Source organism: Amphibalanus amphitrite, unplaced genomic scaffold (assembly GCF_019059575.1).
Source record: "Amphibalanus amphitrite isolate SeventyFive unplaced genomic scaffold, NRLGWU_Aamphi_draft 000196F_arrow, whole genome shotgun sequence".
NCBI classification, from domain to species: Eukaryota; Metazoa; Arthropoda; class Thecostraca; order Balanomorpha; family Balanidae; genus Amphibalanus; species Amphibalanus amphitrite.
The window spans coordinates 472,934-500,901 of NW_024881691.1; the positions used below are offsets into that span (position 1 = coordinate 472,934).

Consider the following 27,968-nt stretch of genomic DNA (forward strand, 5'->3'; position numbering starts at 1 on the left):
GCTGTGCTCGACCTTCGCCGTTGAGAAGGCATGGACTCCCGAATTGGTCGATCAGGTGGCCCGCTCACCGACGACCTTGCCTGGTTGGTGGCCACTGAAGTCTACAATCACGGTTCGTAGAAGTTTGTATTTAGTTCACAACTCATCAAAATATGACAACAATGAGACGAAAACATACACTGAGATCGCAGCTAGACAGTTTGCAGTGATTTAGATCCTGATGTGAAGGCCTTTCAACAAGGCCATACCCAGGAGAGAATCTGTCTCCTTTGGTCACCAAGCACCAGGAAAGTGAGGAAGACACCAAGGGAAAACGTGCATTACGCGACAAAACACGGAAACATGCTCCGAGAGTTTGAAAGTCGCACACAGGTCGACACGAGGAAAGACAACACTCAAACGACGATAAGCTTACCGAGATTAGAATTTCACAAAACAAGAGCATACCGCGGAAAACGATAACATGATAATGCGCTTCTGCCGCATTTGTCCCTGGTACCGTACCACAGTACAATAACATGGCTATTCGCAGTTGCCGCGCCTCTAAACCAGTTTGTCAACCGGTACTTGGGAAGAGCCGGCACCGCAAGTCACGGAGTCGTGCCCTGTGCCGCTCGGAAAACGGGCGGATCGCACGGCACTGAAAGAGACCGCCGATATTGCCCCGGCCATACGACAAAACATCGGCGCACTGCCCCGCACAAAGGCAGATTATAGTAATATCCACATAGCGTTCAATAACATATTGCCACCATTACCATAGCACGACGATCATTGTAGGTCAGGAAGGTCTAACAAAAATACTGGAATACAACACCACGATCACGATCATGGAATCAGATCGGCGACTGCTGACAATTTGATCGGACAGCGGCGCGCAGCAGGCCGATCGTATTCAAACACACGCGATATATATCACAGTCGAGACTACCGGCAGCACTGCAGGCTCCCACAGGCGGCACACCCGGCACCACTCTCCTCTGAACGGCTCGATACTCTCCCTTCCACCGAACTGCCTGTAACCCTGCACATCTAGCACCAATCTCCTCTCACCAGTCTAACGAACACTTTTCCTCTCATCTCACTGCCCGTGACTGTCCGAGTGAAACGTCTCCCTCACCCCTCAAAAGTCTCCCCAATCCCTCATACGAGTGTCCTGTCTCCTCACGGAGCCGACTCGTCTCTATGGCAGGCACACATCCGGCGGTACCCTGTCGGCCACAAGGGGCGCCCGGCGCCGGCCGCTGTCTGCCGCTGCCGGCGCGGTGAGCGTTCGGCCGCCCCTCCGATCGCCGGCGGACGGATACCCCGCTCCCGGGGCCAGGGTGGCATCGATCAGAGGGGACAGGGGCCCCTCTGGAGATCGCTCCTCCCCCCAGCGACGCCCGGTGCCGACACAAACAGGCCGGGGGAGGGCAGATGATGGGGGCAGGTGCAGACCAGCTGACTAGGGACCAGAGAATCAGCTGGCGGGACCAGAGGACCAGCTGATGGGACCAGAGGACCAGCTGATGGGACCAAAGGAAGTTAGCGAGCGACGAGAGTGGAAAATAGTTGTCATTGCATCTTAGCCAATCACTGGCTAGGACCAGCCCAGTGGACCGACGGACCAGCCGATGGGACCATCACGGACCGACTTGCGACCCAATCCGGACAGCCGTTTCGGACTAGGACCACCGGGAAAGCGAATTAAATGGCGACACATGATTTGTAGGATACTGCTGGTTCGATATCGCATAACTGCGTAATTTTTTTCAATAATCATGACGTGTAAAGCGTAGCTCGCAAAACAAATCCTTTCCTCAATATATTTTGCCACCCAAAAAGGTTTTGTAAGTTCGTTGAATTCCGTAGTGCACGTTAATTTTAATTCGGAGCTGAAAACCTCGCAACTTTTTCATAGATGAATTCGATCGCAATAGGGAAAATAATGTTAATGATAAACCATAACCGACTATGAATAAATATCGCCAATTTCCCAATAAGGAACAACAGGCCGTTACACACGGATTGTGGCTTGGCCGGGGAGACAGGTCGAGGCTCGGTCGGGTCGACTGGTGGGGTCTGTGGCGCTGCGGCCCGGTCGGGTCGGGACGGGGTACAGCGGGAGCCACTGGCGAGGAGGGGAGGCGGGCTCGGGACTGACCGGAAGGCGCCGCTACGACAGCTCGAAGCCGGTGTTGTTGCGGATGGCGTAGCGCAGCTTGTCGCGCAGGGTGGCCTTCTTCTGGTAGTTGGGCAGCTTGAGCAGGTTGAAGCAGGTGGACGATGTGGGCAGCCGGGTGACCGGGTCGCGGCGGCGCACAGACAGGAAGCCGCGCAGCATCGAGCCTGCCGCCGCGCACAGACAGACACACGGTGAGACGACAGATCAGGGACGACAGGGAGCACGGACTGGGGAGGAGACAGCGGGGGCGGACACAGACGGGCAGTCAGTGAACCGACCGGGAAGCGTACAACACGAGATGGCGACACGGACGGACGGATACGCGGTCCGTGGGACGATAAACGGAGTGATAACACTAAACATGCAGTGATAGTTCATTTGGGGCAGATGCATTACCACTGGTCAGCTACGTAGCAAAAGGTGGCAAGCTGAGGCTGCACCGTGGGAATAAACAAACGGTGTTCACTCGATGTCAGGTAAACTGCCATCCGACACTGTATATTCCGTCATGAAAGCCGCTACACCCCGGCCGCGAGTGTTTGCTATTTCTGCGTGGCGGTGTGTTATGCCCGGCCGTCTGACCCCGATTTCAGGGGCGCCCGGTACGTGTGCTGTATATCAGTCCGCTCGGCGTCAGCTGACACTGACTCTGGTGGTTCACACGCACCCCAGCACCGGTCGGCGATTGTTTAACTCGCGTTTGCTGAGGAAGGATTCCAGATAGTTCACGTCATCTGCACTCTGACGCGCTGATGTACCCAGGCGGTCGCCCAACGTCATAGCATGAAGTGGGGCGCGTTTTTGTGCTGCCACTACCGACAACATGACCCGCGAGCACCGACTATGGGGCTTCTGACGCACTTTTTGCCGAAATTACTGACGACAATGACACTTTCTAAGCCATCTACAAACAGTAATAAAAACGTACCGCAAAAAAGACTACGGCTGATTCATCTCTACTTCAGATTTAGGGCAAAACTATTGACCCGCTGGAGAACTTACATCAATCGTAACCTTTGTCCGATATCGTAAGAAGCTGTCTTAGTAGCCAGGTGTAACACAAGATAAACATTGACATTGTATGGTAGTGTTCGGTAATTACATAACCATAAGAATGGAGCCAAGGCTTCTATTGCTCTCCGAGTGAATCTGAAGAAACGGTGCACCTCTGCCTCTAGAGCCGCTCAGACGATCTGCCGTCCGAGATACACGTTCATAAGGCACGCTGACGACACACTGCAGGTGAAATGCACCATTAGCGGGGAACGGGAGCTGCTGCGTGGGCGACACCATCCAGACAGTGGCGCTGCGAAGAATCCCACCTACTAGCCGCGTATGATAGTCCTCAGAACAACTGCGTCACCGGGTGACCCACGTCACCGCCACGTCACTGCCGCGTGACACACGTCACGTCCAGCGTCATCGGCGCGTCGTGGCCGCCGTGACGTACCGGGATCCCGGCCGGCCGTGAGACGCGGCCCTGAATTACCCGTACATACAGCGAGGGGCCCAATCAACGTCCCGCGACCCGCCGCATAAGGCCTGAGTGACGTCACAGCAGGGGGCCAGCGCGGCGGTAACGAGGCGCCCCTGTTGTGACCTTGTCGGTCCAATGCCACAGCTCAGTGTACGGCCAGGTTCCAGGTCCGGCTGATTGGGCCGGGAAGGCCCGGCTGATTGGGCCGGGAGTGAGCTCCCGTGTACAGTTACACCCCAGCGCTCCCTCGTCAGGTGAGAGGGCGGCAGTCGTGAACAGCACCGCTCACGGAACTCGAGCCGACGGTTGGTGCAGGGTTTTCGATACGATGCAGTTAATGAGTGATGACCACGGCTCACGACACTGCCCGTGAGCAGTGGTCCAGCTGACAGCGTTCTACTGGTGTTCAGAACGGCTAGTTTATATTCGACGCTGGTGAGGCGACTGTGTGGTGTGCGGTTGAAGTTTTTATATCTGTGCCTGGGATTATCCCCAATAAAAATAAGGTGATATTCGGAACATCGGTCAGCAAGAAGCAAACATAACAAAGACAGTGACGTCAAACACGATCTAACAGGATCTGAGAAACGAGGACGGAACAAAATAATAATCGCAGCAATCGCTACTGCGTCGACGGATAGCAGGACAAAGAACAGGGCATTGGGGCTGGCTGGTGGCCAAATGAAAACAAACAGGTCTCAGAGGATGATTAATGCCGGCATGACCGATAACAAAATCATCAATATTCCCCAACCACCAACTGACTCCTCCATGAGCAATTCAAAAAGAAGTCAGAAGGGCGAGCGGCGTCCCAGCGCGGACCCAGAAGCTCCACCGAGGCACAGCCTCGCCGCCGCCGTCGGAGGCTGGTGTCGGTCGATCCGATGACTCACGGACGCGCCCCGGCCGCTGCGTCACCGGCTGTGCGGGCGTCACGCCACCGCCTGTCGTGACGGATCACGGAGTGCCGGCCCGCCGCACGGCGCCGCGCCGTCTGGGGCGGCCACAGCTGCTGCCCCAGCCGCGGCCCGCCGACCCGGCCCCGTACCGCGGTACACTGTCAGCACCGGGCGACCCGACCCCGACCCCGACCGTGGACAGGTGCTCCCGGCGGCCCCCCCCCCCCTGGCCAGCTGACCAGCTTCCACAGAGAACTAACAGACCCCGTGAACGGCGTGACGAAAATAGGACCGGCCCCACCGACCCGGCCGGTACAGAAACTGCGCGCTACCGCAGCGGTCTGCGGAGAACCGGCGAGTTCCGAGCGGCGCACCGCCTCTCGGAACAGCGCTGTGAGCTGTCGTCCGCCGTTAGAGCGATCGCGCCGGAGCTGTAGGTACAGCGGACAGTATCGCGCTCCAATCGGCAGTAAACGGACCGCACGGCGCCCGCCGAGTATCGGTAATCGTGGCGAGCACAAACCGAACAGGACTGTCGATGAAGTGAGCGTCATACCTCCGTATGTCTCCGCTCACCTATCGTATCTCCGTGTGTCTCCGCTCACCTATCGTATCTCCGTGTGTCTCCGCTCACTTATCGTATCTCCGTATGTCTCCGCTCACCTATCGTATCTCCCGTGTCGTCGTCGTCGCCGACCTCGACACAGCGAATGGAGAAGGGCGGCTCCAGATGGGCGAACCCCATCAGCGGTGGCTTGGAGCAGGAGGTGACGAACTGGGGAACACAAACACTCGGTCAGTCACACGCAGACAGACACAGGCCGGGTGTGGAGACCGCAGTCAGCTGCCCGGGCTGGCAGCGGCCACTGCACACCACTGCGTCTGTTGAACTCTGTGGGTTACTACGTCGTACCAAGCGCGACTTTTGACGACGAACCTACTAGTTACGACACATTTGCAACGACAAAAAGATATAAACAGACGCATTAAAGAAACTGGGCTATGTCGCATTCATAACCCAAAAATGTTTTCAAGTCAGAAAATGACAGTCAAAACAATCGACAGTCGTAAAAAAATGATACTGACTGCAGCCCTAAATACGGGCGCCGCTCGCTATCCACAGACCACGGTGTCGCGCAGGAGGGTCGCACCTTGAGGAACATCTTCTTCTCCTCCTGCGTGAAGTCCTTGTCGAGAACGTCCCAGAACCAGACGACCACGCGGTGCCGGTCGTGGAAGCCGCCGTAGTACTGGGTGTACTTCCTCAGCTCGCGCACGTCCAGGTCCACGTTGTCGCCGGCAATCAGCCGCTGCAGCTGCGGGCGGGCGGAACGGGTGAAACGGTCAGTAGGGGAGGACGGGGTAAAAAGGTCGGTAAGGTAAGCCATGAGGAGTAAATAGTCCTCAGGACGTGGGGCTGGCCGTTGACGTGACTCAGGGATTACACTGTGCCATCGATTCCGGGGACACTGTGCATCCGAGAAGTAAACGAACAAGTCATGGGCCAGCGCCCACGGATATAACGCACACAAAGATCGATTACAGTGCACGGGTTATGCATCACAGTTCGAGGGAGCGCCAGCCAGCCAAAACGACCCAGCGTTCCCCGCCCCACCGTCAGACCCAGCATCTGACTTCAGCGACCACCGTCAGAGTAGCCCCAGGCTCTACTGGCCTTAACTAGCGGCGGCTCAACAAAGACGGGAACGGGCGAGTTCCAACCATGCTCCAATGCCGGAGAAAATCGGCCGATTGGAGTTAGGTTGCAAGAAGTCATGATTTTAATCACCAATCAGCCTTTTCTCCCAGCCACAAGCCTTCATGAGTAGCTTGAGCCGAGATTCTCACGAATGAAGGCCATTGCTGTCCGGTTTTCCGAGCTGAGCGTGCTTACTGCGCATCTGACCGCCGTCATGTGATGTGCTGGCGTCACGCTGACTGACGTTAGCAGTTATCCTTAATCGGCGGAACATCACCTCACATCAGTAGTAGTCTAACTTACGGAGAAGCGTCATTTACCGGCAGTATTTCATACCACCCTTGTGGCGCAGTTGGCAAGTGCGTTCACGTTTGGTGTGGGAGGTCTTTGGATCAAAGCTGACCTCTGGCGGCGTTTTCCTCGGCCGGCTCCTACCCAGGAGATGGCAGTAACTGGGGAGTGTTCGCTCGGTCGTGGGATTACCGCTGTGCCAGCCAGCGCCCCCGGCCGCAGGTACACGGGCCTGATCCGCCTTTAAACAGATCCTTCGGTCCGGTGACATGTCCCGAGGGCACGGCCTCGCTTCATGTCCCGGAGCAGCCCTCTGACCTGCCGGGCCCGAGAAATCGGGATAGCCCCAGCGTGCGCACCAGTGCGGTGCCACCTGGGGTGCGTGAAAGGAAGCGTGCGGTCAAGGCTGTCCCGCGTAGCGGGTGCCGAAAACGATTCGTACCACTGCCGTGTATATGTTGCGGGCCAAGTGCGAAGGCTAGTCCATTCGCGAATGGCCTAGTCCAAGTGCGATAACGCACTTGGACTAGGCCGTTTGCGAATGGACTAGTCCATGTGCGTTATTGCAGTTGGCCTAGGCCGTTTGCGAATGGACGGGCGTTTATGCTCCCAGTCCAAGTGCGAAGTCAGGCCAAGTGCGAAATATCCAGCAAAGTGACGTCAACTTGGCAAGTCAACTTGGCATGTGCAAAGTCCCGTGTGAAATCATGCGTGCAAAGTATTGGTAACTCAACCGGAAAATGTTTACACAGTCATGCTGAGGTCGCCCCTTCTTTACCTCACACCATCCTTGCGTTCACCCCTTGGAATTTAAGGGATGCGGAGCCGTGGAAATTTCAGACGGCTCCGGCTCCGGCTCCGGCTCCGGAGAAAAAAATCGGCTCCGGCTCCGGCTCCGGCTCCGGGTGAAATGTCATGGCGGCTCCGGCTCCGGCTCCGGCTCCGAGTAAAATGATCCGGCTCCGGCGGCTCCGGCTCCGGCGGCTCCGGCTCCGGCTTCTACCCAGTACATCCCCTATGAGATCAATTAAATACGGGTGGAAGAAAAAAGGCGATGGGATTGGTACACGTTGCTTCTGTATTTGTATAACAAGGCTACTTTGAATACCACATTGTTTTACGCCTTGTACTGTCAAACCGAACTAGGTAAATAATTGTTTCCTGTTCTACTGTTATCTATGTTTCCTCTTAACCTTCGCCCTGGTGGGGGGGGGGGGGCCATTTTGGCCCCCCCCTGTGGTTTTTCAGCGATAACTCAGAAACCACTTGAGTTAGCGCCCTGAAACTTTGTATAGCTGTTTATTCAACATTTTTACATCATGTCCTTTTTTGGGGGGTTCGGGTCAGGTCAGGTCAGGTCACAAGGTCACCAAAACTGACACCACCTCTAAAAAAGTTCAAAGCTCTCTCAAAGGCACAGCTTTTATCCGATCGATGTAAAATTTACAGTACTTGAAGATGTCACCCAGCTCTACAAAATGGCTATCTCGGATTTTTTATAAATGTGACCTAAGGTCAGGTCAGGTCATCGCTGCTCCCCATTATAAGTCAATGGGAGAATCGAAAAGTAGTTGTTTTTCAGCTAAATCGGGCGTGATTGTTCCTATATTTCGTTATTGAAGTGTCTTGGGTCAGCAAATCACAGCCCATGTGAAACCATTTGCTTGTGACCTCGCTGAGGTCACGCTAGGTCATCTCCCTGGTCACCAGAGGTCACCAGCGGTTTTTCTGCACTTACTTGTTATTGAATAGAGATAGAGACTCCGTTCGACGTTTATCGTGTTTGTCTCGTCAATGCGGATCGAATGATATGCAGCATGACCTATTTCGGTAAGGTCATGACCTTGACCTGAGGTCAAATTTTCAAAATGACCTTTCGAGGTCAAACTATATATCATTCGACGCGTCTCGACGAGCCAAGCACGATGGTGCATGAATCGTTTCTCTATTTTCTCGTGAATGCATGCTATAGTTAAAAACATTTTCAACGAAATTTGCCAAGTTGACCTTGCATGACCTCTGTAGGCCAAACCGTTGAGCTGAGGTCAAATCTGACGAACCTTGGCGAAAGAGCTTGAAAAGAGCTATCGATTGCTTTTTTCCGCGGCTCTCTAGCTCTTCTAGTTTCCGAGCTACAGCGGAATATGTCCGGCAACACCGAAAACACTGAAATTTGACCTATGATGACCTCTAGCGACCTCAATATTGACCTTAGCGAAAAAATGACCGAAATACTTTCGAACGTACTTGTTATGGGCTTTCGTTTGCTTTTTTCCGCGTCTTCCTAGCCCTCTTCGTTTTCGAGTTAGACGGGGGGGGTCATTTTGGCCCCCCCCCACCAGGGCGAAGGTGGCTCAGACCCACACCAGGGCGCGGGTTAAGAAAAGGAGCCGGAGTCGCCCCCTTTTTTGACGGCTCCGGCTCCGGCTCCGGCTCCGGGCTATATTGTTTCACGGCTCCGGCTCCGGCTCCGGCTCCGGGCAAAATATGCCGGCTCCGGCGGCTCCGGCTCCGGCCCCGACTCCGGCTCCGCATCCCTGCTTGGAAACATTGTCTGACGATGAATTTCATGAGCCTTGCAATGTAATGGTGAAGTGAAACAAACTCAACTCAAGAACACACTGATCCAGTGCGACACTTATTTACCCGTACTCACGGAACCCATGTTTTTAAGTGAATTAGGGTTCGAGTGGCTCTGTTTTATCGGCTGAGAATAAAAAAGTATCGGAAATTACGGTAAGCAGGCTGTAATTGCACTAATCCTTTGTTTCACTGATCGGATCAGTGAAATAAAGGATTAGTGCGATTACAGCCTGCTTTCCGTAATTTCCGATACTTTTTTATTCTCAGCCGATAAAACGAAGGCATTTCGAACCCTAATCCACTTAAAAACATGGGTTCCGTGAGTACGGGTCGGAATTACAACCCTAATCCTCCCGTAATCCGCTATGTCTCAAAGTGCCCATGGAAACCGGGTCAGTGTCACCCTTACTACATCCTGAAAGTTTCATATCGATTGCTCAACAGCTGTAGCTTTGGTGCAAGTGCAAACTTTTTCGGAGGTGGCGTCACTTAACCTGGCCTGGTGACCTGACCTTAGGTCATCTGGAGTCAGCATTTTCACACAATGTGCGGAGAATATGGGAGAAAAGGTATACAAAATTTGGCTTTGCTGGGCGCCGCCGTTTTCTCGTGATCTGTGAAAAACCACAGGGGGTTGAAAACAACCCCCCCCCCTGCAGTGCGCGTATTGTTAAATGCAATGCAACACAACAGTTTTTCGAACACTCACCGCACCGCACTCACCACACACAAGCCGCACCGTCCCGGTACACCACACCAGAGCAGAATGAATCGAGCGCCACAAACTCGACCAAGGTCAGGTCGGGTCATCAGCGGGGAGCCCGGAGCACGGTACTAACGGTCTCCGCACACCACGCGACTCTCCGCTGTTCGAAGGTCACGGGGATATTTGACCTCCCCAGATCCAGATCGGTGGCCGAAACCTGGCCAGCGGCAACACGTTGCTATAATTTCCGCGTTGTGCAGGGTTCAGCGGAAAGTCGCATCCCGAATGAAACAGGTGTGTGGAGACCTTAACCCAGAGTTGCGCCAGCTCGCAGATCTGCTCCGGAGAACAAACTAAACATATAGACGCAGTGGCGTCGCCACGGATTTTCGACTAGGGGATCTGGTCGGACGGTCAGTCAAAGTAATCCCCACCAAATACTGAAAACTCCTCGGATTTAGACAATTTTATTTTGAGACTGCACCAAAATCGTTTTTAAAATATTTTATTTTATTCTTGATCGATTTTCGTGGCCAAAAGTGTGTGTGTGTGGGGGGGGGGGGGGAGGGGGGGGGGGGGCGTCGGACCGGCATATTTTCAAGAATGTGTGTGTGTGTGTGGGGGGGGGGGGTCCGGACCCCTCCGACCCCCCCCCCCGTCGGCGACGCCCCTGCATCGACCAGCGGTCCCCCATTCATTCGGAATCGTACCCCAATCCGAGGATCCATGCTTCCGGCGGCTAAGTGCAACGCCACAAACCCGTCCGTTCGCAAACGGCCTAGGCCATTCGCGAATGGCCGGCCATTCGCAAACGGACTAGTCCGTTTGCAAACGGACCGCCATTCGCAAACGGCCTAGTCCATTCGCGAATGGACTAGTCCGTTCGCAAACGGACTAGCCTTCGCACTTGGCCCGTAACATATATAGTGTACTAACCCAGTATGAATGTGTGCTACTAACGACAAAAGCCCGGGTCGGGCAACAAAAATATTTAAAAAAACGGCAGTATTTCATCAGATGGCGTCAGTCGTACATTATCTAACAGCAACAGACACAGCAGCACAACGGTTGACTCAACAATGACAGAAGCACATCCTCTGCGCCCGACGTCACGTCAGCAGCCGACGTCGTCAGATGGTCGCCAGCCAGTGATTGGCATTGAACGTGTGTACGGCGCAGTGTAGCTCTCACGACAGCCACCGCTCCGAAATACCGCAAACCGGTGTCCCACACCTGCTACACCACTTACTGGAATAATACCAAAAAGACTGAGGGTTTCTGAAAACCGCCGAGCTAAAATGTGACACTGCGGTTCAGACCGGCAATAAAATAAAACTCGGGAACATCAGCACGCCACATGGCAGCAAGTAGGGCAATGAGTGCCCGGCGTCGGATGGATATGATGTACGAATGGGGGGGGGGGGGGGGAGTGGAGGGACACAGGACCCGGTGAACGGAGGGGGGGGGGCACAGGATCGGGGCCGCCGCAGACCCATCCACCGATCGCGCATCGCGTCTCTGACGGCGCGGCACGGACCAGGTGAACCTCGGCAGGAGCGGACAGCGCCGTTCGTCACCACGGCGGGTCTGTCCGTCACCACAGCGGGTCTGTCCGTCAGCGGGGACGGCCGACACGGCGGCGGCAGCCGGACCCGCAGGTAAGGACGGGAGTCGTAGGGAGGTGATACACGAGCAGGCGTGGCGCGCAGCATCCCGGCGGACGGTGGGGACACGCGAGCCGACACGTCGCCAGCTGAGACGCGGCGGGAGGTACAGCCCCGTGGAGACGGACAGGACTGGGAGAGGTGCCCCGTGGAGACGGAGAGGACCGGGAGAGGTGTCCGGTGTCGGCACCGCGGCACGGCAGCGGCAAGGCGGCCGGACAAACACGGACGGCCGTGGACGGCGGACATCTCGTACCGCTCAGCTCTGTCCGTATCAGCCGGACGGAGACCGACCAGCAGGGCCGAAAGAACCACCGAGTAAGGACACGGCCACTCGGTCCGACCGGCCCACAAATCACCGCTGACGGCGCGCCGGCCGAGCGACACGGCACCGACACCAGACACAGCAGAGCGTGTCAGTGTCAACTGGCGCGTGTCACCACCCGCAGCGCGGTGTCAGAGGGCCCGGGCGCGCCATCAGCCACCGCCGCTCGCCAGAGCCGCGTCTGTGCAGTGTGTGCCTGCACAGGAGCTGCGGGGAGCGCCCACAGCGAGACGGTGCAGGGCTGCTGGGCAGAGGTTACTGACATCGGGGCGGTTCGCAGCAGTGAGGGGACGGATAGAGACACACGGACTGCGCGCGAGAGGTCAGCGAACCACAGCAGCCGCCAGCAAACGGTTAACAATGACCAGCAGTGAAGCGCTGAAAGAACGACTAACTGAGCTATTCATATCACTCCCCTATTGCAGGGCCGACGATCCGTGTCCGCGATCACGATTGATTAGACATTTCTAAACGAGCACAAGCTGTAAAAACCCGTACCCAGTGGTAAGTACTAGCCGTGGTGCAATGAGTAGGATCAGATGATAATTGTACGGTGCATGAAGTAAAACATCGCTGGCAAATTTTTGCAGCTCGGCTGTTAGACTGCTGTTGACTGTGGTTCTTTGACTCTGTTTGAGACAGCAAACGACGGCGGACCTATTTGCCATTGCACGGGCGTAGTATACAGCCAGTCCATTGGAATCATACGCACCTAACACCGGTCAAATTATGCCCACGTAACACCGCCCGGTCGTATGCATAACCACGATATTTATACCAGCGAACTGCGGCGGCGGATACCCAATATCCATGCTACGTTACACCCGCCAGCACATGGCGTCGTAGTCCCGCGGCTCGTAACTCGGCAGGGCCGGCCGGTCGGCAGAGCGGTCGGACCCAGTGACCTACGCTGCATAATGGGCCGGCCGGTGAGCCGCGCGCATCACTGCCAAACGGGGCGGGCGGCCGAGCCGTGCATGCAGCGATCTTGCACGCCGGATCTACACGGCGGATTATACGGGAATTTACACTGGACGGAGCCAAGGAAGAGTCGCAGCAGCTGGGCGACGAAATGACCGGGTAAAATATCCGTAATCAGATGACACAGGTTTCATGACAAACCGAGCCGAGATTACATACAGCTGAGAACGGGTTTAGCTCGGCCTGGACATCGTAGCTCCTCAGGTGGTGCCAGTCCTGCACGAAAGACGACGAGCGTCATATTATCAAAGGCAGTTTCACCAGCTGATGGTGCTAGCAAAAGAGCATGTGTTGACTCTTACACTGACAAGTGACAACCAATCGATAAGAGGCACATACAAGAAGTAAACGTCTGCATTAAATTGTCAACTCATGTTCTAACGCACAAAACTGACAGCTACACCCAAAAACATCCCTCGAGCCGCAGTTCTAAGTGCTTGCGGCTTGTTATCGTCCAAAACCGCCTCTTGACCGACAAACCAGCTCTGTCGCGGACGTCGCGTCCGTTTCTGTGGAAAACTACGCGCAGGCGGGCCGGCCGTGCGGGTGGCGTCTCGCGCTCCAAGGTAAACAGGGGTGGCGGAGCAGCCGCGGCGGCGCCGGCCGGCCGCGGACCCCTGTCCCCTGCCCCCGGGCCACCCTGGCGGTTCGGCCACCGGCCGCTGGCGGCGCCAATCTCGGCGGCACGCAGCGCCCGGCCGCAGCGCGGTCGATCCCGGGCGGCGTCGGGCGGTGTCGACTGCCGACGTACGCAGCTGGCGCCTCAAGGCCGCGCCACTGACCGGCCGACCCGGCTGGCAACAGCTCCCCGGTCTGACCGGAGTGTCTGAGCCACGGCCCGAGAGCCGACTGCGGGGACGGATAGCTCGGCACAACACATCCCTGCTATACCAGAGGATTAGCGGGTTTCACAACGTGTGGTCGTGACTGGTGGATATCACGGCAATGACGGGTTTCCAGCTTAACGACAACACGTCCTCAAAATAGACTACCGCACCCATATAACCAAAACAGTCACAGGTTCCACAACCCACATCATTCCTGTTCCCAGTACTTTCGTCAATAACTCTAACATCAAAGGCGGAGCACGCCGCACTGTAAATAAGCCCGCCTCCTCACACCACGACCTCTGAGTGGGCCGTATTCTGCCGCACCAAAACATCATTATCTCCGCGCCGAGGGCCGTTCAAAACAGCCCTGAGGCGGCCGCGGTGAGAGCTCCTCACGGGGGTGGAGCGGTGGACGGGGTTATATGGCCCCGGGGGTCTGCCGTGAGCCCTCCCTCACGGGGGTGGAGCGGTGGACAGCGATATATGGCCGGGGGTCTTTCGTCGCCGTCCGCGGGTGCGAGGGGTGTCTGCGTCACGATCACGCCGCAGACGGCAATATTGGCGCAGCCGCACCGAGTCAGTGAACCCGGGGTGCGGACGCCGCAAATACACCTGCCGGGGCGGGTCCACACATCTGCTGCAGGGCAGGTACGGCGCACAGAGAGACGCACCAGCTGTGATAATAGAGATAGGAGCCGTGCCGCCGCTCCCCGGCCAGCCGAACCTGCATGGAGACCAGGCCAGGCCGACAGACCAGACCACTGGAACAAACCAACGAACCAGACCGGCGGAAAAGACCAGCGAAGAATAAGTAGTTCGCATGTTCAAAAGTCGGGCTGGGTACTTACATTAAAACATGCCGAACTAAATATGAAACTTCCCCTCAAAAGCACACAAAAGTTGCGCGTGTGTGGCGCGATTCGGTGGCTAGCGACAGTACCGTTCACATTGTACGTGCCCGGTGCCGCGATGTTAGGTGCAGCTGTACCATATTCACCATGGCACCAACTGCACTGCGTATGGTTTGGTCGAACAAACATCATTGCTGGGCAGAGGTCGACTTCTCCAGGATTAATGGAATATTCCACACATACACACTGGAATACTGCGCTGGACAGTTGCAACGGGACCCTGATTGCATAACGTGATGCGCCGTTTGGTGACATCATGGGGCCCACAGGGCACAGAGACATGGCTACTGTCGACCAAACTAAATATCTGGAGATCAGACAGCCGGAGCAGTTTTATCCCCTCATCGAAATCTTTCTCTTCTTTGATTCATTTCCTCCTTTATTCTTCTGTTAGAAGGCTATGACGCAAAGTATTATCGACACATAAGTGACCATCGTAAAGATACGCACATGCAAAATATTCGATCTATTAGGTATATGTAGAATATGCTGTATCCTGATTCCCGTATAGTGTGGATTTATGGTTCCTTGCCTGTAGTCCTCAAGAAAGGGACTCTGTAAGTACTGCGGCACTGCCCTTGAGCTGCGCAGTGCGCATGTCACTTATATTCTAGTTTTGTCTATGCATGAGCACGATTCCAGATTTGATGAGTCTGCCGTGCTTGAGCCCGAGGCTACCCCGATCGCCCCCGTCTCAGCAGAGACGGACCGGCGTCAGATGTTCCCAGTTCTTCTGAACTCGGTATCATTTACCCTGCCGCTGAGACCATTCGTCCCGGACCGAGCCAGGAGGCAGCTGCACCTTTCTCACAGGATATGAGCGATTAACTCCGAGTTCAGAGCAGAGCTCACATTCCGAGCCAGCGCAGCAGGCAGACCCCGCGGGAGCTGACAAAACACATTCCAGTCACAGCGACCGGCGACATGTCCCCAGTGAATGTCCAGAGCGGCTCCTTCGGTCATGGAAAACCGAAAATGGGGGGAGACCTAATCGTCGTCTGGAATGCCACCAATGGATCAGGTATTTGATCGACCAATTTTTTTTCCAGATCAAACGGATCATTTGCTCGAGTGCCTTAAGTGTTGCGACTTCGACTTGTTTTGTTCTGACATGCAGTCTGCGATAGCTTAGCAAACCCGCGTCCAGTACCATCTGTCGGCAGTTTATCGAGCCCAGCATGCGCGGCCGCTCCGCGGGGCGGCGCCACAACTGACCTCTGGCGGTGAGAACATCTGCAGCCACTCCGGCCGGACCAGCGCGCGGAAGCCGCGGATGAACGCCGCCGTCTGCTCCTTGATCTGCGTCTGCATCCGGAAATGGGCCAGGTGGTACACGTACTGGATCCTGGGAGTACAGGCGGCGAGTCAGAGACGGAAATGGGCCAGGTGGTACACGTACTGGATCCTGGAAACGCAACAGCGTCACGGACGATATCAGACAAAATAAAGTCAGAAGGGAGGAACCTCGAACAATGTCAACAACCTTGAATAACCTTGCACCAATCATTGTTCCTTCTCTAGCCCCGATGACTCTCACAGAGCACAGGAACTGACTTAGCAGCCAGAATTACAAATACCGCACCAGCCGCAGCCGCCGCTGCTCAACCCGGTGCAGCAGCGGTGTGCTCACTTGTTCTCGTTGGTGACGGGTATGACGCGTCCGCCCGGGATGAGGTCGTGAGTGACCAGCTGGCCCATCACGTCCTGGTCGTACGAGAACGTCAGCCCCAGGTCCTGCACATCGCCGTCGTACCGCTGAGGGGACCGGGGAGGGGGGGGGGGGCGGCGGTCAGCGACACAGTCGTGTGCGTGACAGCCGCTGTGTTATCAGTCCGACATCTGACGGCTGTATAAACGGCGGCTCTGTGCCCGCAGCCAAGGAGGGCCGGTGGCGGCCTGCCGAGACCGGCCAGTATCAACACTGCGCCGCGGAGGGCACTGTCACACAGCGGGCCCACCGCTGCGCCCAGCGGATCCTCCCTATCCTGAGCCTGACGGCCACACATACTGTCATGGGCCGGGGTCAAACAAATACCCCTCCCCACCCGGTGACACGTGCCAACTACTAGCCAACGGTAGGCACTCTGCGTGCCAAGGTCGTAACGCGCCGTAAATAACCAGTATACACAGTCGGACAAAAAATAAACACGTACTCTGAAGCGTCCGTGACCCGGTTAATTGAACTTGATGCGTAAACGCATCGCAGAAATAAATAATTACATGCTAAAAATACGAATACCTGCCAAAATCTGCGTGATTAGCTGATTGGTTGGTTTTTATCCAATGGGTACAGGCCGTAGGTACTTGCTCAGATTTTCACGGACCCAGTCACACACGGCCGTCCCAAATAAACTAAGCCAGTACCTTGATGTAGGTGATGTTTTTGTAGAGCTCCGGATCCAGCGAGGGCAGCTCGTCCACCGAACAGTAGAGGTTCTTGTGCGAGTGGCCGAGTAGCTCAGAAAGGAAGAACGGCGCGAAAGGCACGTCCACCACGATACCCTGCCGCGCGAGCGATGAACGGGGTCAGAACGGCGGCAGGCGACGTCACACTGGCGAGAGGTAGTCACAGCAGCGGCAGGGGAACACGGGTCCCAGAGTTCCATCCATTCATTTAGTCCCCACAATCGTATCCTCTCCTCTGGAAGTCCACCAGAGCGGCCTCGCTCTCTCCACAGACTCCTCACTCCACAATGACAGTCTAGCCCTCTCCATCCAGACCCCCCCCCCATCTGCAGCGACCCCTCAGCGATGGCCCAGTATCCCACCTCGTAGACGGCCTTTCCGAGCATCTTTCCGACAAACTCGAGGAGCTGCAGGTGGTCGTGGTGAACGGACGAGGCCGGCGACGGGTACAGCCGCTGCTCGCTGGTCGTCTGGAACAGGCTCAGACTCGGGTCGAACACACGCCGGATCGTCTCCTCCAGAAACTCTGCGGAAATAACAACAGACACAGGTCCGGGAATGTGCACACTAGACCGAGAACAGTCCATGGACTGGCCGATAAGTGGTCAAATTATTTCCCAACTGCCTTTCGAGCTGCAATGGCTGGCGAAAGTAACTCGATAGCTGGACCAACATTCACAAGCTCTCATGGACCCTGCGAGCGTTTCGAGTTTCGACCCATCCAGTGCGGGTGCCCGCGCGGTGCTGCCGACCTTTGAACACGCCGTCCTGGTCGATGCCGGCCTCGTCCAGGCCTTGCTCGTTGATGAACTTGACGCGGACGATGCCTTTGAGCAGCTGCGGTGAGAGTGTCGCCAGCTGGCGGTAGCCGTCCTCTAGCAGGCGGGACCTGGCCGGCGGCGAGCCACGTGAGATGACGGTGAGGGCGTGAGTCGGAGGGGACGGACCGCGTGGGACACAAGTGGCGGACTGCGCGGGACACGGGTGACGGACTGCGTGACACAGTGTGAAACAAAGTTGGCGGACGGCCAGTTAGGTGGCCAGGAGTGTAGTCACTGGTTTATATGTGTAGCGAGTGACAAACAAAAGATGGACGGGACAAAAGTAATGGGGAACTGTGACCAGAAACTAGCTGATAGGATGGTGATTGGGTAGGAGGAAACAGGAAAACGAATAACACCTGAAGCAATTCTGCCAGTGAGCACTGACCACATCAAGAAGATAATGCAGTGAACGATACGATAACATGGATTGTGTAACATTAAAAACATTCATCATAGTGTGGTCGACTGGCGTGAAAACGTGTTCTGCTGCGGTGACTGTGACTGGACTCTGCGTCCGCCGCGTCACCCACCGGTGTATGGTGATCAGGGTCAGAGTACCCACCGGTGTATGGTGAGCAGGGTCAGAGTACCCACCTGTGTATGGTGAGCAGGGTCAGAGTAACCACCGGTGTATGGTGTATTGTGATCAGGGTCAGAGTACCCACCTGTGTATGGTGATCAGGGTCAGAGTACCCACCTGTGTATGGTAATCAGGGTGGACTGGGGCGAGGTGAAGGGCGACTCGGTCAGCCCCAGCGCCAGCCGCTCCTTGGACACCTCCTGGCGGAACAGGTAGACGCGCTCCTCGTGGTGGAGGACGTGCGGCACCTTCTGCAGCAGCAGCTGCCAACAACACCAGGCGACAGGTCACAGACGGGTAAAGGTACTGATATACATAGGCAGGGACTTCCGTCTTACATCAGCTGCGGCGGCGGCGGACCGGCCAGACGGTCACAGGCCGGGAAATCAGGCACCTACTCACGCAGGACTTTCGTCTTATACTACCTGCGGCAGTGTCCGATTGAAATTCCGCGACCCTGAACCGTGACTCCCTAACCCTCCTACTTTACTTCTCGATCATTATACAATCGCCCAAACGTTGAAAACCTAGCAATATACGTGCATTACCGGAACGATGGTGTGGCGACACCTCATTAGTTCCAATCAGACACGATCACAGCTGCAGCATACCATCCTAATGAGACCAGACGCATATCATCTTCTGGAAAACTCACCAGTGCCCACTTTTTGTTTTTCTCGACGTCATTGAGGAAGCTGATCTTGATCTCCCTGATGATCCAGTGGTTTTTGGGCGCGAACTGTCTGCGGCAGTCCCGCTTGTAGAGGAGCAGCAGCAGCGCGTGCAGAGACTGGAACAGGGAGCTGGTCGGCAGCGACTTAGCGTCTGTCCGGAGCACAGAAACCCCAGTCAGGTCACATGGCAGAAGCACAGACGAACAAACGTAAAATGCTAACGTAGAACCACAAGGTGTCAGGCAAACTCTGAAATATGCATATGAGTTTGTCGGACACACATTGGAGGCTGTCCGTACCGATAAGGTTGTTGCTGATGATTTTGTACACGAACGTGTTGAGGAAGCCCGATATCTGAACGTAGTCCTCCAACTTGAACAGCTTCTGCTCCTCGTACATCTCAATGTCGTCCAGGACACTGAAAACGGCGCAATGGGATGCAATATTACGATCGGTGATCCCTCTGGCTGATGGCTCTAGTCTCTATTTTCAAAAACATGGCAAATCTATCAGCGATGATAGACCACCAGTTTCCAAAGATCTATGAATCAGAAGAAAATAGTATATTTTGATACCACATTTGATAGATGGCCCCTTCACATCATAAGACAGCCGGTGCGCTCTAGCCCCATCGGCCGGCCTGGGGGCGAGATGCTCTGCAGCTCTGCGTCCCGTTCCCCGGCCCGGAGGCGGGGGGCACTCACACCACGTAGTTGGCCATGCAGTCGCAGAACATGGAGACGACGTGGAACTCGGGGGCGGCACTGCCGTCCGGAGAGCCGAGCAGGCCGACGAACTGCCGGAGGCCGCAGTCGGGGCCCAGGCCGCGCAGCAGCGACCACAGGTCGGGGAGCAGACTGCCGCCGTAACACAGACCTGCCGGGACGGACCACACCGCACTGTCAGCACAGCAGCGACCACAGGTCCCCTACTGTCAGTACAGCAGCGACCACAGGTCCCCTACTGTCCCCACACTGACAGTACAGCAGCGACCACAGGTCCCCACACTGTCAGTACTGTACAGCAGCGACCACAGGTCCCCTACCGTCAGTACAGCAGCGACCACAGGTCCCCTACTGTCAGTACAGCGGCGACCACAGGTCCCCATACTGCCGGTACAGCAGCGACCACAGGTCCCCCTACTGTCAGTACAGTACAGCAGCGACCACAGGTCCCACACTGCCGGTACAGCAGCGACCACAGGTCCCCCTACTGTCAGTACAGCAGCGACCACAGGTCCCCACACTGTCAGTACAGCAGCGACCACAGGCCCCCTACTGTCAGTACAGCAGCGACCACAGGCCCCCTTCTGTCAGTACAGCAGCGACCACAGGCCCCCTACTGTCAGTACAGCAGCGACCACAGGTCCGGGAGCAGGCTGCCGCCGTAACACAGACCTGCCGGGACGGACCACACCGCACTGTCAGTACAGCGGCGACCACAGAACCCACACTGTCAGTACAGCAGCGACCGCAGGTCCCCACACTGTCAGTACAGCAGTGACTACAGGTCCCCTACTGTCAGTACAGCAGCGACCACAGGTCCCACACTGTCAGTACAGCAGCGACCACAGGTCCCAACACTGTCAGTACAGCAGCGACCACAGGTCAGGGAGCAGGCTGCCGCCGTAACACAGACCTGGGGGACGCGTGGTGAGATGTTATCGAACTTGCCCCGTCCAGTTGAAATGTTCGACTGATTTCTACATAGTACCCCGGGCCCATTCGGTGGACGCCAGGTGTGGTATCCAATCCCCACACTGATCCCCCCGTCCACTCACTGGTGAGAGCTCCCCTTCCCCCATGTCCACTCGCTGGTGAGATCTCCCCCATGTCCACTCACTGGTTAGATCTCCCCCCATGTCCACTCACTGGTGAGATCTCCCCTCCCCCCATGTCCAGTGTCCACTCACTGGTGAGATCTCCCCCTCCCTCCCCCACTCACTGGTGAGATCTCTCCCCCTCCCTCCCCCACTCACTGGTGAGAGCTCCCCTCCCCGTCCACTCACTGGTGAGAGCTCCCCTCCCCCCCCACTCACTGGTGAGATCTCCCCCTCTCTCCCCCACTCACTGGTGAGTATGTCGGAGCGCAGCTGGGTGAGCGTCTGCAGCGCCGTCTGGTACAGGGAGCAGACGAGCGCCACGCGCGCGCACTCGGCGCTGCCCAGCCGGCGGGCGGCGGCCGCGCCGGGCCGGCCGCGCTCCAGGGCGCGGCGCAGCCAGCCGGCCAGCCGGCCGTCCGGCGGCGGCGGCTGGGCAGCTCCGGCCGGCGCCGGCGCCGGGGCCGGGGCGCGCTCCATGCCGGCGAACAGAGCCGCCGAGATGGGCCGGCTCCAGAGCAGCTGCAGCTGAGCGCGCACGGCCGGCAGCGCCTCAGTGAGCCGCGGGTCGAGCGGCTGACTGAACCAGCCCAGCACCGGGTGCCACTGGCTCAGGTTGGAGCGCTTGTTCTGCACGTACTTCTGCAGGCTCTCCAGCAGCCGCGTCAGCACCAGCTGCCGCAGTGTCCCAAAATTGAGTTTTGTCTTGGGTGTCAGAGGGGAAAATTACCCACCAAAAAGAGGGGAGAGAGAATGAAAAACTGCTGATTTGATTAGATCCAAAAAGAGTGAAAAACAACAAAAAGCATGCATTTGATTCTAAGGTGTAGGATGCTTGATGCTAAGCTGGGCATCCACACAACTGCTCTTTCTACAGGCAAAAAATCTAGATTTTCTTGGTTGGGAGTGGAAAATTGTTCTTAAAAATTGGTGGCGAGAGTGGAAAATGAATTTCATTTGGATGTCTTTACCCACCCAAATCGACAAATTTTGGGACATTGAGCTGCCGGAAGGAGACGGCGGGAGGTGACCTGGGAGTCTCAGACGAGAGGGATCGGGTGGCTGACAGGATAGTTATAGTAGGAAGTGAAACAGGACTAAACAACACGTCAAGTCCGTTTAAGTTGTAGTAAAAAAAAAATAAGTCGCGGTCGATCTCCACACGTATGAGCGAAATCCCTTGCTCTATACGTACGCTGAGGTCGGGGCAGAGCACGGAGGCCAGGGTGTCTGGCTCCTGCAGGTACGCCAGGTGGACCAGGTTGGCCAGCAGACACAGCGCGTAGTTGCCCTCCAGTGTGTTGAAGACGATCCGCAGCGCCTGCTGGTCCAGCAGGTGGGCCGTGCACTTGGCCAGCAGGCCGTGAGTGCTGATGGCCGACAGACACTGAAACACAGCGGACACGGGACAAGGACGGTTATAGCGGACACTGACAGCCTACTGATGGCCGACAGACACTGAAACACGGCGGGCCCGGCGGGACTTCAAAGACACCATCCCACTGGCCGAGCCACTCAGTGCCACTCAAACAGTTTATTAACTGACCCAGAAACAACTATAAATGCTATCTCTGCCTTCATAAGCACCTCTACCTTCCCTCTCCCACAGCCCTGTTCGTCTCCGTCTGCTGTCCGCCACCGCCCACCCACCTCCGGGGCCGTGCTCTGCAGGTGCGACACCAGGCCGGGCACGCTCAGCACGCTGATCAGGTAGGCGCTGACGTCATTGGCCGAGAACTGGGAGGCCACCAGCGGCCGCAGCGCCAGCGTCATACAGGCTGTGAGAGAGGCGTGCCGGAGCACCGGCCGCGAGCGGGCCAGACCGCGCACCAGCACCTCCTGGCGGCGGAGGGGGCTGGGTGTCAGAGCGGGCCGGGCCGCGCACCAGCACCTCCTGGCGGCGGAGGGGGCTGGGTGTCAGAGCGGGCGGATCGCGCACCAGCACCTCCTGGCGGCGGAGAGGGCTGAGTGTCAGAGCGGGCCAGCCCGCGCACCAGCACCTCCTGCCGAGGAAAAGGCAGGATGTTTGAGGAGGAGTAAACGGCAGACCAGCACGTCCTGAGGGTGGGGTGCAGAATGAATCATGAACACAGCCGTTCCATCAGTGAGCAGAGCAGAATCAGTAGCATATGCTCATTGACATGCATCGTAAGATTTTCAGTCACTTTCCGAAGCTTCGTGAATAATTTCCCTTAGCCAGGGTCCTAAAAACTCCAGCCGATCACCTAATGCAGCCTACCTTCAGCGTCCTCATGAGGTGCGCGGCGCTGGCGTGCTGCAGCAGGGCCAGGCACAGTTTGTCCATGACGGGCCTCAGCTTCTCGTGGCTGGGGTTAGTCAGCAGCCGCCAGCTGGACGTCGACGTGAACGTCAGCAGCATGTGCAGGTACAGCGTCACAGTCTGTGGGAGGGACACGGGTACAGCGTCACAGCCTGTGGGCGGGAGACGGGTACAGCGTCACAGTCTGTGGGAGACGGGTACAGCGTCACAGTCAGTGGGAGACGGTTACAGCGTCACAGTCTGTGGGAGACGGGTAAAGCGTCACCGTCTGTGGTGGGAGACAGGTACAGCGTCACAGCCTGTGGAAGGGGAAACAAGTACTTACAGCGTCACAGTCTGCTCGGAGAATACGACGCGGGTCAGTGCGGGAGAAAGGTTCGATGGCCCGGCGTAGCACCACACACTAGCCACAATCTGTTAACCAAAACCACTATGGCCCACCCACTGCCACCATTCACAGCTCCAGGCAGACCGCCCAGCCAGGGTCGGCTCCTACCGATCTCCGATCACGTCCCTGACCTCACCCTTCCAGTGCAACGGCCCACCCGCTCAAAAGTGTCAGAAACGAAACGGAGGTTCGCCTACCTTTGCCCTCTCCCCCGGTCGGTCTCTCCCTCCCTCCAGCTCCGTACCGGCGCGTCTCCGGCCGTCTCTGGGCGCAGCGTCTCCAGTCGGGTCAGACACTGTGCCAGGATCGTCCTCATCTGGCGGATCCAGCCGACCGCGTGCTGCGGGTTCAGCGCCACGGACGCGTAGCACAGTTTCAGCGAGTCCGAGGCCATGCTGTGCACCAGGTACCTGAGGACGAGACAGGCGGCGGCGGCCGGGCCGTGAGCGCCTCCCTTGGTGGGCGCAGATCAGGACGGCAAAGGCTGTGCTGCGTCCAGTGTTCTAAAATTGGATATTGGTTGGGTGTGCCGATGAAGAAAAAAATCTTAGGATGAAAAAAGAGAGTAAATAACTGCAGTATTTTTGCAAAATGGTGTAATACCAATTTTTATGCTAACTGATAAACCAGGATTTCATGTCAGGATCTTGACAGGGTGTGGAACAAAAGGATGTGGGTGCATCAACTGTCAAGTGACAAGTGAACTGGCTGTTGGGAATACATGAAACTCTTTTCAGAGATGAAGTAAAGTTGGTCATTCATATTTTAGAGATGAAAATATTTTCCCCATTAGGTGTGATTTGCCACCAAAAAGGCTGAAAAATGAAACACTGGCTGCGTCACAAAGCTTCTGTATGATCAGAATCGTGGTAACATAATCGTGTTCTAGAACATTAGTTTGCATGATTGCTGCGTTTAATCAATTATTCATTACTGTGATAGCAGCTTCAGAGCTAGTAACAAATGAGCTCATTACGCTATTTATCTCTCCGTCATTAAAACGTAACACCAGCTAATGAGCTGAATAAGTGGAAACAGAGCACTACCACGGTAAATCGATCACTGTTTTGCCCACAGATTTCTGATGGTGCACAGGCACACCAGACCGCCACTGCCACTGTATACCCAGGCTGGCTGCCACTTTGTCCGTTCATACTGACCTGGGTAGAGTGATCTGTCCGTTTTTACCGGAACTGACCCGCCATTGGTGCCGGCGGTGCTCGATACTGACCGGCAGATATGTCCGCGCCGCTGTCCGTTGGTGTCCGACCTTGTACCAGTAGTTACTGACCTGCAGATCTGTCCGAAGCGCTGTCCGTCGCGACCGCCGGTGATGACCAGGTAGTCCCTGACACAGCGGTACACCTCCTGAGCGGCGACCAGCGGCGGCGACTCCTCGGCGCCGGCCGCCGACTGCAGCACCGCCTCCAGCCGGCGGCTGCACGGGGGAGACACCGTCAGTGGAGGGGACACGGGGAAACACGGGGGTCAGTGGAGGGGACACGGGGAGACACGGGGGTCAGTGGACTGTGGAGGGGCCACGGGGAGACACGGGGGTCAGTGGAGGGGACACGGGGAGACACGGGGGTCAGTGGAGGGGACACGGGGAGACACGGGCCGTCAGTGGAGGGGACACGGGAGACACGGGCCGTTAGTGGAGGGGACACGGAGAGGAGACACGGACCGTCAGTGGAGGGAACACGGGAAGACACGGGCGTCAGTGGAGGGCACACGGGGAGACACGGGCCGTTAGTGGAGGGGACACGGGGAAACACGGGGGTCAGTGGAGGGGACACGGAGAGGAGACACGGAGTCAGTGGAGGGGACACGGAGAGGAGACACGGAGTCAGTGGAGGGGACACGGGGGTCAGTGGAGGGGACACGGGGGTCAGTGGAGGGGACACGGGGAGACACGGGGTCAGTGGAGGGGACACGGAGGAGACACAGGGGAGGAGAAGGGCCGTCAGAGCCGCAGACACTCAGCGGACAGGGAGCTACAGCCAGCCAGCAATGTGTAGAAAGGAGGTAAGCCATGGAGCCATCCAATTTAGAGAGACCAGCACACAGACAACGCAAAGCCGCTGTGGCGTGACGGCTCCTGATTACGGCCGATGGTAAAGGTCAGAACGGACGCCATCAATCTGCAGGTCGCCGCCGGGTCAGCCCCGTACGGCCCACAACGGCGTGACCGGCTCATCAGCCACCACTGGGTATCGACCGACCCTACTGGCCGCCCGGCCCCGCCGTGACCCCTGCCCAGTGCCCCGCCAGCTGCCCGGCCCCGCCGTGACCGCTGCCCCGCCAGCTGCCCAGCCCCACTGTGATCCCTGCCCCGCCAGCCGACCGGTCCCACTGTGATCCCTGCCCCGCCAGCCGACCGGTCCCACTGTGATCCCTGCCCCGCCAGCCGACCGGTCCCACCATGACCCCTGCCCCGCCAGATGCCCGGCCCCGTCGGGACCCGCTGCGCCGTTTTCACGTCCTGTCCCGCTGCTCCTTTTATCCCGGCTGTCCCGCCGGGATCCGCTGCTCCGTTTACAACCACTGTCCCGCCGGGATCCGCTGCTCCGTTTACAACCACTATCCCGTCGGTAGGTAACAGCAGCGTCGCCGGCTGACCGCCCCGATGTGCCCCACCGGCTGACCGTTCCCACCGGGACCCACTGGTGCCCGAGGTCCTCACGGCCCCCCCCCCGTGCCACTCACGTGACATCTCGACGGGCGCCGCGCCGCGCCAGGAAGCCCCTGACGAGTGCCTGCACACGGACGGCGGCGCGCTCACGGCGCTGCTGCATGTGGCGCTCCTCGCGCGCCGCCCGCGCCTGCTCCAGGAACGCATCCTTACTGGCATCTGGTTTCTGGAACATGCTGCTGCACTGCACAGTGGCTCACAGGACAGCGACTGTCATCTCTGGAAAAAAAAGGAGGATGGTATCTATGGTATCTGAATGGAAATTTTAATGAATAGCATGTCGAGAATCAAAATCAGATGGCACAATGAGATTTGTTAATGCTTCATGGTAATAAAGGGCACACATTTAATTGATTTTTGCATCAAAATACATTGTTGGTAATAGGTTTACTTTACTGTTAAAGCCCTCAGTATCTGGGATGTAAATTACATTCCTTACATCTTAAGTGGCAAAGTCTTATCTTGTTATATACAGGTATAAAACCAATCAATCTTACGGTACAGATTCCAACACTTTATTTCAAAATAGCTTCAGTCCAGTCCTAAACCTAGTGTCTGATTTTTTATCACAGCCCTAAGTAGGTAATTATAAATATAAGACAGTGACTCATTGATTGTGAAATGTATAATCAAGAGAATTTCAATAATTAAAGTTCCTAAATGCACAAAAATGTTATTCCATAAATCAGAGTCTAATTGTAGACAGGGTTAATAACAACCTTGGGCTCATAACTAAAGTTATAGGTAAGCCAAAAACAAATCCAGTATTTGTTTTTGGCCTACTTTAGTTATGAGCAAAAAGGTTATCATTAACTCTTTCTGTACCTTTAATGATATCATGCTAAAAAAACATCTGCATTTGTCTTTGATGATCACTTTAGCAGAGAACAATTGTAGGTTAACAGTAAAGTCAACATTGGTCTAGTGGACAAATAAAAATGAATGACAAGATCTAATCTCTTGTCCAGCCATTGCCCATTAGTAAATCCAAAAAGGCAGCATTGGCTGCTGGAAGGGTATCCATGAGGGAGTTAACAAAAAAGCTCAAAATCTATGAATTCTTCAGGTTTTCTTCCTCAAGCATCGCTCATGTTGCAAAACTCAAAACAAAGACTTTGCCACAAAAAGATCATGTTGGGGTTGAGTTGAGATGGGTGGCAACTTCAATGTTATATTTGCTGCTATATGACATGCAAGCAGCTCAGCTACCTATTACACAACCAAACAAATGTAATATTTTGAAGAAAAAAAATCCATGTGATTCATCATAAACCCCAACACCCATAGATGAACATCCTTTCCATGGCATTGGCAGCCGCCATCTTTAAAACAGGTGTAATACACTCTGTATTTCTTATTATTTCAGAGCATCCCACTTGATTCCATGCATTTCCCTCTGCCCCATCATACATTTTTGTGTGGAATTCCCCTTGGTGTGGAAAGTTCATGCGGAAAATGGGGCATCCGAATGGAGCCCAAGACTTGTAGGCAAAAAAGTTGGCATTCTCTTTTGAAAGTTAATTTTGATAAATGTCAGAATGCTACCACAGCCCAAACTGAAGGTGATGACCTATTGCTATGCTCACATTCAGGAACAGGATCTCCAGTGAAAGTGTGTCTTAGTACTTAAACCTTATAAGAGTGCTTGAAATAACAATAACATAGGTACCATGAAGTCAGACTTCGCCCGAAAAAAGGGCAATGGTTCCGAATCACGTGAATCAAAAACGTTTGTTTCAAAACTATCGTTTTACATAACGCAACGCGGATT

General features: G+C 56.0%; 1 protein-coding gene across 1 annotated transcript; it reads right to left on the minus strand.

The window, feature by feature from the left end:
* Positions 1 to 113: 113 nt before the first annotated feature.
* LOC122384677 (ubiquitin-protein ligase E3B-like) lies at positions 114 to 27,967 on the minus strand. Its single transcript, XM_043372315.1, has 21 exons — positions 27,784 to 27,967; positions 26,212 to 26,416; positions 24,797 to 24,943; positions 23,750 to 23,915; positions 23,076 to 23,237; positions 22,774 to 22,839; positions 22,487 to 22,675; positions 22,032 to 22,223; positions 21,088 to 21,511; positions 19,722 to 19,893; positions 19,317 to 19,435; positions 18,999 to 19,168; positions 18,461 to 18,606; positions 17,692 to 17,828; positions 17,302 to 17,465; positions 16,898 to 17,035; positions 16,164 to 16,288; positions 15,749 to 15,878; positions 5,695 to 5,859; positions 5,207 to 5,318; positions 114 to 2,331 (listed from the first exon to the last, which is right to left on the minus strand). The coding sequence occupies exons 2-21, from the start codon at positions 26,370 to 26,372 to the stop codon at positions 2,159 to 2,161; spliced, it is 3,258 nt and encodes a 1,085-aa protein (XP_043228250.1). The 5' UTR covers positions 26,373 to 26,416; positions 27,784 to 27,967; the 3' UTR covers positions 114 to 2,158.
* Between the last annotated feature and the right edge of the window lies 1 nt (position 27,968).